This window comes from Populus trichocarpa, chromosome 6 (genome assembly GCF_000002775.5).
Source record: "Populus trichocarpa isolate Nisqually-1 chromosome 6, P.trichocarpa_v4.1, whole genome shotgun sequence".
Lineage (NCBI taxonomy): Eukaryota > Viridiplantae > Streptophyta > Magnoliopsida > Malpighiales > Salicaceae > Populus > Populus trichocarpa.
The window spans coordinates 934,564-943,080 of NC_037290.2; the positions used below are offsets into that span (position 1 = coordinate 934,564).

An 8,517-nucleotide genomic window follows, 5' to 3' on the forward strand; every position below is an offset into this window, starting at 1 on the left:
CTTTAATTTTTAGGTGGACTGCATCATCTTTGTAACAACTTCTGGTTCCTACTGTATTTTTATGCATTTAGAAGATCTCACCACTTCTATGCTAACCATTAACCAAACTTAACTTAGGGTATCTTTGCTAATGGAGATAGAAGTATTTTCACTGTGGGAGTTAATAGCTATAGATGTCTGTGGTCAGACTCAAACCTAATCTCATGGAAGGAGAGTAAGCAGCTAGCAAATGTTCATGTGCTAAAGGATGCTAAAAAAGCACATCGCTATGCTATTTCCACCCTCAAGATTATCATGGTGGCAGTGGTGGTCAAGGACAGAGCTAGAAATTTTGGGGAATTAGAGAAAAGTTTAGGAGGACCAAAATTTAAATTTTTTTATTTTTAAGACTAAAAATCTAATTTATTGAAGAAGGGAGGCTAGGGAAAAAATATTTTCTTGCGAAGGCCTCTGTCCTTGCAGCCCCCTAGTGGTGGTGACTGGAGATGGTACAAGGTACATGAACCTTCCACAATTATGGGTTTTCATAATTATGATTGACATCGGAGTCACCGGTGAACGTCACCAAACACTGCAAGCACAAGCATATTCCAAGCATCTACTTCCATTCAAAAGCAGAATGTTCTCTGCTTTGACTGTTAGTCTGTTACTAGCACTCTTCGTTGTCATAAAAAGGAGACGCAAAAAAGAGTACAAGACAATGGGGTGTTTTCATTTTGGAAAATCTACGACTACACCCTCCAATTATTGTGTAGGTTTCAATTTGGTCCTTCTCCTTCTAATCTCATCAATATTGAAATTGTGCAATCCCTCTTCCTCATTAATTGGATGTTAATTTTCCCATAAATTGCCTGCAAAAATCAAGTTTTCCAATTCATATCAAAATTCCTCATTCTTAACCTTCCAATTTAATTGCCTTAATTTATGCTTAGCAAGTGACACCAAATTAACTATCATTCATGTTTATTATGTGACTTCGAAAATTTCTATCATTTAACATACAACTATTTTTTTAATAATGAAATTAAATAATAAATGTTTGTGAATATAATTAGAAGGTTAAAATGGATTAAATTAGAAGTAAATTAATACACAAATTAGCATCTAATTTAACAAAACAAATCACCATCCAATTAACAAAAAAAAAAAAACAATTTGGATAAGTTAGGGTATCATCGCTACAATCACAAAAAGAAGAACCAGACCGATACCTATCCAAGAAATGAAGAGTATATTAATAGTTTGCCCATAAATAAAAGGGTTGAAAAGACTCAAGAGAAATCATTGAAGGACTTAGTTTATTTTTCACCTGGACTTTGCTGCAAGAAGCATTGTTTTAAAATGGGATTGGCCCGGGTTGATTCAAGACTGTACTGACTCAGGTTTAGAGCTGCTAAAGTTGAAAAAAAAACTTATTTGATCTAGTTAAAAACTCAATTAATCTAATAACCCGGTTAATCTAGGCCCGACTCATTCAAAAATCAGTAGGTTGATCGAGACCTTACTAACTCAAGTCTAGACCTGTTCAAGTTGAAAAAAAATAGAAAAAGATAAAAACTAGTTTTGTTGACCCTTGTAATTCAATAAACTCGAGTCAAACCAATTCAAAACTCAATCATCAACCCGTTAACCTTTTCTTTTTCAAAAAAACCAGGTTTTTTTTTTTAATTCATAACCCAAGTGTTATCCCCCGATTAACAGGTTTTAAAACTATGGCAACAAGGACGCTACTACACTGGAAATCCAATCAAAGCAGAAAAAGAAAGGCAGATTCCTCACCATAAAACGTGCTATATAAAAAGAGAAAAAAAAAAAAACAGAAACCAAACGGTCCTTTCTGTGGCTGGCTGCTGCTTCCTTATGTACGTAAAAAGACACATAGCCTTTCATCATTTTCATCATTATCACCACACTAATTGACCTCCCTCTGCCATTCTCTTCTTTGTGCATACAAATTTATAAACATGGCACAAAATGGTAGGACCCCATTAATCTTTTATCACTTTCTTTCTCATGTATTTGATTCGCTTTCAATATGGGATCTTGATGATCTTGCATGTTGATTTTTATTTGTTTCTATTTGGATGTTTCAGATTCTGTTTCAGAGTTCTTGGAAACTGCTGTTGAGGCAGCAAAGAAAGCTGGAGAGGTGAATTGTAAATTTTAGATTTTTTTTTGGTCCCTCCTATTTAGTCTCATTTACATTTCTCGTCTGATTTGTAGATTATCCGTGAAGGATTTTACCAGACGAAGCATGTGGAGCATAAAGGCCAGGTACCCATCTTGCTTTTTTTGGATTCTTTTTTTCTTTCCTTGTTGATCTTGAATGTAGAATGAGTTTGTGCAGTACTGTGCTTAGCAATTCTTTTTTTCTAAAGAAAGGAAATGTGTTGATCAAATGCTGCTAAATATTCTTGAATTCATATCAGTGATTGATTATATCTAACTGGCAATTGAATCTAGCATGCAAAGGGGAGCTTTAAAATCCCAGCTTGTAAAGCTAATGGAAATAAAGTCTTAATCTTGGCACTGGGGTAAACGAGTTTTGTAACAATTTCTAACATGCCAGGGGAGCTTTAAAATGGCAATTAAATTTAGTGTCCAGGTTTGTAAAGCATGCAGTTGAATTCGGCATGCCGGTTTATAAAACTTATGGCAACAAAGTTTTGATCTTTGCGTTGAGGTCATCGAGTTGGTAAGGAAATCAGCCATTGTTGATGCTGCTCCTTCGATTTTCTATAGCTAGCATATTTTCTTGAACATGTAGCAACAGTACTATGGAAATAGAGGAGAAATTTAGCACTTGAAAGTTTCCTACTCATTTGTGTTAATTTAGCCAGGATAAAAATTTTGTGATGAAACAAACTTGACTATATCATGTAATTACTGACAATTGCTTGTTTTATTTCTAAATTGCAGGTGGATTTAGTTACAGAGACTGACAAGGCTTGTGAAGCTCTCATTTTTAATCATCTCAAGCAACAGTATCCCTCACATAAGGTTAACTCATTTTTTCTACTTACCGCTCCCTGTAGCTAATGAATTCATGGAATATAGTTCTCTGTGGGTATATTGTCTCCTCACAAATGGCTGTGTTACTCTCGTAAAAATTTTCTTTTACTTTTGTTTCTTAGCTCATTGGGGAAGAAACTACTGCTGCCTATGGTGCTACAGAACTGACTGATGAACCAACTTGGATTGTTGATCCTCTTGATGGAACAACCAACTTTGTCCATGGGTAAATCTTGTTTTCTAATGTTGTTTGGTGAAGGCAATTTCTTCTTGTTTTTATACATGTACATCACTTCATATTGCAACATGTTTGGATGTAGGTTCCCCTTTGTGTGTATCTCTATTGGTCTCACGATTGGAAAAGTTCCCACAGTAGGTGTTGTTTACAACCCAATAATGGATGAGGTGAGATTTCGTGGTTCACATGTTAGCTCAGGTGGCCAGATACCATTTAGAACTTTGAATGATTAGAAATTTTATGTAGAACATGCAGAGTTGACCTACTTTGATATAGCTTGGTGATCTCCTACATGTAAAGCCTTATGTGAGTGCACCTTTCTGCATGAAACGAACACCAACCTCTAGTTTTCAGCTTTATGGTCTTTTACTTGGATAAATGTCTGCTTTGTGATGTTGAGCCTGTCAATATTCTAATATTGGGGAAAAATGTATCTGGATATCTTAAGCAGTTTGCCTATCAAATTTGTATCTGCCTTCATTTAGACGTTTTGCTTTCATTTCAGATATGCAGTCATATATTGGCCTACTTAACATCAAAGTTACTATAAGATTGATATGTCAAAATGTTTTAGAACTTGAAATGTGTCCCAATAATTGCTAAAAATTTCTGATTTATAAATGCAGCTTTTCACAGGCATCCATGGAAAAGGTGCTTTTCTGAATGGAAAACCCATAAAAGGTGTGTCTCTGGGTTGACTATTATCAATCTTCAGATTCTGATACTTTGTTTTTTGCTAATCTTTCCATGATACTCAAGCAACTGCATACTCATGTTTCAATGGCAGTATCATCTCAAAGTGAGCTTGTGAAATCTCTTCTTGCAACAGAGGTATGCTTTTCAGTACTGTCTTTATCAGCCCAAAGTTGTAATTAGAGTCACTGAGAGTTCCTTAAAAAACACAAGGGAACTTGAAGTCAAATTTAATAAATTGATGACAATGACTAGCTGAAAGGATTCAGGTAGCATAAACCAAAATGAGAAGTTGGAATTGTATTTTAAACCAGGGATCAAATCATACCTCCTGATCTTATATTCTTTGTAATGATTTGATCTTACAAAGTATACATTACAAATTGGTTTCTTGTTGGATTTGTTTCTTAAGGCTTCTGGTAGTGCCTTGCAACGCAATGGATTTCAGCTTTGACCCCAGATGGTGTTGGACATCTTCTATGTCCAAAACTTAGGCTAGTCTTCTTTTACCCATAAATCGATTTTGCCGGCATGCTACTTAATCCCTTCCTATTATGTTGTAATATTGATCTTAGTCACTAGGAATCTGGCTCCCTGTATCTGAGAAATGCAGATCAATGGTTTCTGAAAGTAATTAGATTTTACCATGTTGCACTTTCTAAAAAATACATTATAAAGGAGTGCTTCAAGTTCATTCCTGGTGTGCTTCATATGGAATCTTGTTAAAGCTCTGTTCTGCTTCAATTCTACTTCTTTATGTTTCATTTCAAATCATGTTGAAAACTGATCAAATTAAATTCTGGTGACATCAGGCTGGAACAAAACGTGACAAGTCCACTGTAGATGCCACTACTGGAAAAATTAACAGCTTACTTTTCAAGGTATGACCAGAATCTGTCATGGAAACCATGTGCTTTGGTGAAATGTGTTGGTGTACATAAAACATATCTGATTCTCTTGTTATCAGGTGAGATCCCTTAGAATGAGTGGCTCCTGTGCTTTGAATCTATGCGGAATTGCCTGTGGAAGGATTGATTTGTTTTATGAAACTGGATATGGAGGCCCATGGTACGCATTTGTGATTGATTTCAGCAAGTTTTGGCAGGATGCATAAATGATATAATTTACTCTTGAACTCAGGGATGTAGCAGGTGGTGCTGTGATTGTCAAAGAAGCTGGAGGACTTGTTTATGATCCGTGAGTGATGCACATTATTTATCTTTTCTTCCTCAACTTGACTGGGGGGATATAAGATGAGTAGGGAATAGCCCCGTGACACTATTCTTTAAAATGCAAGAACAGTGTTTATCAAAGGTCAAATTGCCTCGGTCATTGTCTAGTGACACCCACAAATCTGTCATTTGTGCATGCATCAAGTCCATGATTTTAAAAATAAAAATATGCTCAGATTTTTTTGAGAATATAATGTCTTTATTAAAATTTTCATGTTTGTTGTTTTGCATCAGATCTGGTAAAGATTTTGACATCACTTCTCAGAGAGTTGCAGCTTCAAACCCTCTCCTGAAGGATGCATTTGTTGAGGTTTTGCAGCAGTCGGAATGAGAAAGCAACTATTATAATCAAGGAAATCACATATTAGTTGTTCAAGACAATCTAGTTTCCCTTCTTATTGTCAGCATCTAACGATGAGCGGTCGTCGATATCATTCACCATTAAAGTTCAATCAATGCCAGCTGAGAGTCTTCCAATTGCTTTGTGGTTTTTAAACAGTGCCAACTTATATGTAGACTCCAATTGAAATGACAAGTACCATTGTTGGTCATTCAAAACTACCATGTTAGACAATGTTATTCTTCACTTTTCATTGCGCAGAAAGCATGCCTGGTTGATCCATGGGCTGTCTTATTTTTGTCTCTCCCAGTATTACCTGAACCTCTTAGCTTGATTCTCTAACAAACAGAACAGGATACCGAATGAGAGTTTTGGGTCTTCCCCAATTGATGAAAGTGTTTCACAGCAATAAATATTTAATAGCAGCGAAGGCAATGACTATGGTTGACATGCAGAAAAATATAGGCAAGAAATTCCTGATTGAATCTGTGGAGTACTTGCTGGTTTCATGGGGATATCAAATATCAAACGTTCAGGTAGTTTGATCTTCTTTCCTTTGCTGCATGTGAAAACTTGTGAGGAAATTGGACATCAAGAAATGGGTAGCAAAGAATTGAGATGAAAACCATCAAGGAAACAAGGGGGAAAACGGAAATATATAATAAATAAACAGAGATAGGCAAATACATGTGATCTCAAGGACCATGTTCACGCAGAAACCTCCTAAAGACTAACCAGTGAAAGAATCACTTCTAACCCTAACCTCCCTCTGCATATGGGGCCTCCATAAATATACATGAGGGTGCACAAACTCTGCAAAAGCGAAGGATGAAAGAGGGAAAAACAAACAGAAATTCACAACTGATATCCCATAGTTTAATTTACACCCCTTGGTGTGGTCTACCACCATACCCATTAGCCCCATTTGATCCATTGGTGAAATGAGGCATCTTTCCAGCAGTCTCTGAACTTTTCCTTTTCACCACAACATACCATGTATAACCTTCCAGCCAGACAGCGTTTAAGGCCAAAGCAACAATGACACCAATGTATGCATTCTTCCACTTCTCATCAGGGTTCAAAATGTTGAATCCTTTGAATATGTTGATGATGCTAAGGATGATAACAGTGTATCCAACTATATGGTGGTAGATGTTCCAGTAAAATCTATACTTGTGATCAGCTTTTGGCCTTAGAAGCAAAGCAAACACCTAAAATCCAAACCACAAACCTATCATTTAATACGCTATTGCAGGTATAACACGCTCAAAAACTATGTGACACGGAGAATTTTTGCTTACCTGAAGGGTTCCGAGGCAGAAAAGGATGATGCCAATTGTTCTATGAGCATCATATTGAATGCCAGCTGATTCACTGCCAAGTTTTAGACCAGTAGCCCACCCAGCAACACCAACAATATACGCTATGGATTGGCAACTGGCATGGAGATAAAACCATGCAGGATCTGCAGATTTGAATACCTTCAAGTACCTTGCTATCAAAGCACCAATAGGCATCAGAATACCCCAACTGACAGCATTTAGCACCCCATGAATCTGAAGTTTTTTCAAGAATTGATCAGAATTAGTTCTTCGTTCATAAAGAAAAGAATTTTTTTGATTCACTAACAGTCATAAACAGATTAAAAAACAGAACAAATGGAAACAGAAAGAACCATATATGGAGAACAAAATACTGATTCTAGGGCTTACATTTCTCTTTCTAATTTTTCCATTCCCTCCTGTAGAACTAGATTCTCCAGAAAGAAGGTTTAAAGTCCCCATGGATTGGACATTAGACCCACTAGTGGAATGAATCTGAGGAGCATTACCAGAGAGTGGACCATCTTGCCAAACCTGGTTAACAGTGGTACTAGTGTTTGAAAGTTCTAAAGTAGCAAACATGATCAACTCATTATTTGCTAAGGTAGCTGATAAATCTGAAACATCAAAACTAAGTTTCCCTTCTTGCAATGAGGTTTGGTAACTACTGATAGGTGATGTGTAAGCTTTCATAGTTCCATCATTTTGTCGGTATGCAACAAGGGCTTGTGAACCAGCCATGCCAGTTGAAGTAGGGTTGATAGCCCATGCAACCCATTTAGAGGAAGTGATTCCTGTGTGTCTATATGCAATTTGGAGCTTGTTTGATGATGAATCATAGTTCCAATGAAGATATGAGTTCAAGACTGGAAGATCATTGCATGCCCTAAAGATCTTGTTGCTAGAGAAAGCATAGCTCTTACATGATTGAGCAGTTGAAGAGAAAATCAGAGACATGAGAATTGCGAGAGAGAACACAAGATTTAGCGTTCTAGCCATGATGGCTAAAGAAGAACCAAGACAAGAAAAAAAAGAAACCAAGGACTTGCTTTCTTATGTGACAAGGTCTAGACACGATCAAGAAATTGTAAGAAACCTAACAATGAGATACTTGTGAAGGAGAGAACAGAGTTTAATGTATAAAGAGTTTAGGTGGGTTAGGTTGTTGGCTTGTCCGTTGGGAATGCCTCAATTTATTAAGAGTAGTTACATATTTTCACACTCTTCCAAAAATCAATAAAATTCAAAGTATTTGTTGGATAATGTGATGTTATGTACAGTTTTTTGTTTTTTAAAAAATTCAATTAAAAATATATTAAAATAATTTTTTTATATTAAAATTATTGAAAAATATAGCAAAAAATATTTTTAAAAGTAGATTATAAATAATAATTGATTATTTTCTTGATATAAACAAAAAAAAAAAACAATAGATAAGAGAGATAAATGAGACATATTTCCGTATTCTTCATGTTTTGAATAAATAAATAAATTATTTTATATTTATTTTATATTATTATTTTTATCTCTCCAACAAAATACATTTTTATTATTTTTTTTATAGTAAAACACTAATTAAACACAACCTCTTTTTTTCTTTTTCTTTCTTTTTAATACAAGAATATAAACACCATCAATGCTGTAATATTATCATGAGAAATGTGTTGTTTGTATGTAACC

The 8,517-nt window shown here is 35.5% G+C and overlaps 2 protein-coding genes across 2 annotated transcripts; one reads left to right on the forward strand and one right to left on the reverse strand.

Annotated features, from left to right (window-relative positions):
* The first annotated feature begins 1,794 nt into the window (after nucleotides 1-1,794).
* Nucleotides 1,795-5,809, forward strand: LOC7458515 (inositol monophosphatase 3). The gene is made up of 12 exons (XM_002307859.4): nucleotides 1,795-1,977; nucleotides 2,094-2,149; nucleotides 2,224-2,274; nucleotides 2,920-3,000; nucleotides 3,135-3,238; nucleotides 3,333-3,417; nucleotides 3,877-3,931; nucleotides 4,038-4,081; nucleotides 4,756-4,824; nucleotides 4,911-5,011; nucleotides 5,084-5,140; nucleotides 5,410-5,809. The coding sequence occupies exons 1-12, from the start codon at nucleotides 1,965-1,967 to the stop codon at nucleotides 5,504-5,506; spliced, it is 813 nt and encodes a 270-aa protein (XP_002307895.3). The 5' UTR covers nucleotides 1,795-1,964; the 3' UTR covers nucleotides 5,507-5,809.
* A 339-nt stretch (nucleotides 5,810-6,148) lies between these two features.
* On the reverse strand, nucleotides 6,149-8,003 carry LOC7458516 (cytochrome b561 and DOMON domain-containing protein At5g47530). Its single transcript, XM_024604069.2, has 3 exons — nucleotides 7,228-8,003; nucleotides 6,817-7,071; nucleotides 6,149-6,726 (listed from the first exon to the last, which is right to left on the reverse strand). Exons 1-3 carry the CDS (start codon nucleotides 7,834-7,836, stop codon nucleotides 6,397-6,399), a joined length of 1,194 nt encoding a protein of 397 aa, XP_024459837.2. The 5' UTR covers nucleotides 7,837-8,003; the 3' UTR covers nucleotides 6,149-6,396.
* Nucleotides 8,004-8,517: the final 514 nt, after the last annotated feature.

What these genes read in the sequence shown, in the direction of transcription:
- LOC7458516 (XM_024604069.2), bottom strand. Translation starts at nt 7,836, where the DNA reads ATGGCTAGAACGCTAAATCTTGTGTTCTCTCTCGCAATTCTCATGTCT. An exon ending in GAAAAATTAGAAAGAGAAAT is followed by an intron (nt 7,072 to 7,227) that starts GTAAGCCCTAGA and finishes AAAAAACTTCAG; the next exon opens with ATTCATGGGGTGCTAAATGC. An exon ending in TCTGCCTCGGAACCCTTCAG is followed by an intron (nt 6,727 to 6,816) that starts GTAAGCAAAAAT and finishes TTTGGATTTTAG; the next exon opens with GTGTTTGCTTTGCTTCTAAG.
- LOC7458515 (XM_002307859.4), top strand. An exon ending in AACAGTATCCCTCACATAAG is followed by an intron (nt 3,001 to 3,134) that starts GTTAACTCATTT and finishes TTTGTTTCTTAG; the next exon opens with CTCATTGGGGAAGAAACTAC. An exon ending in TTAACAGCTTACTTTTCAAG is followed by an intron (nt 4,825 to 4,910) that starts GTATGACCAGAA and finishes TCTTGTTATCAG; the next exon opens with GTGAGATCCCTTAGAATGAG.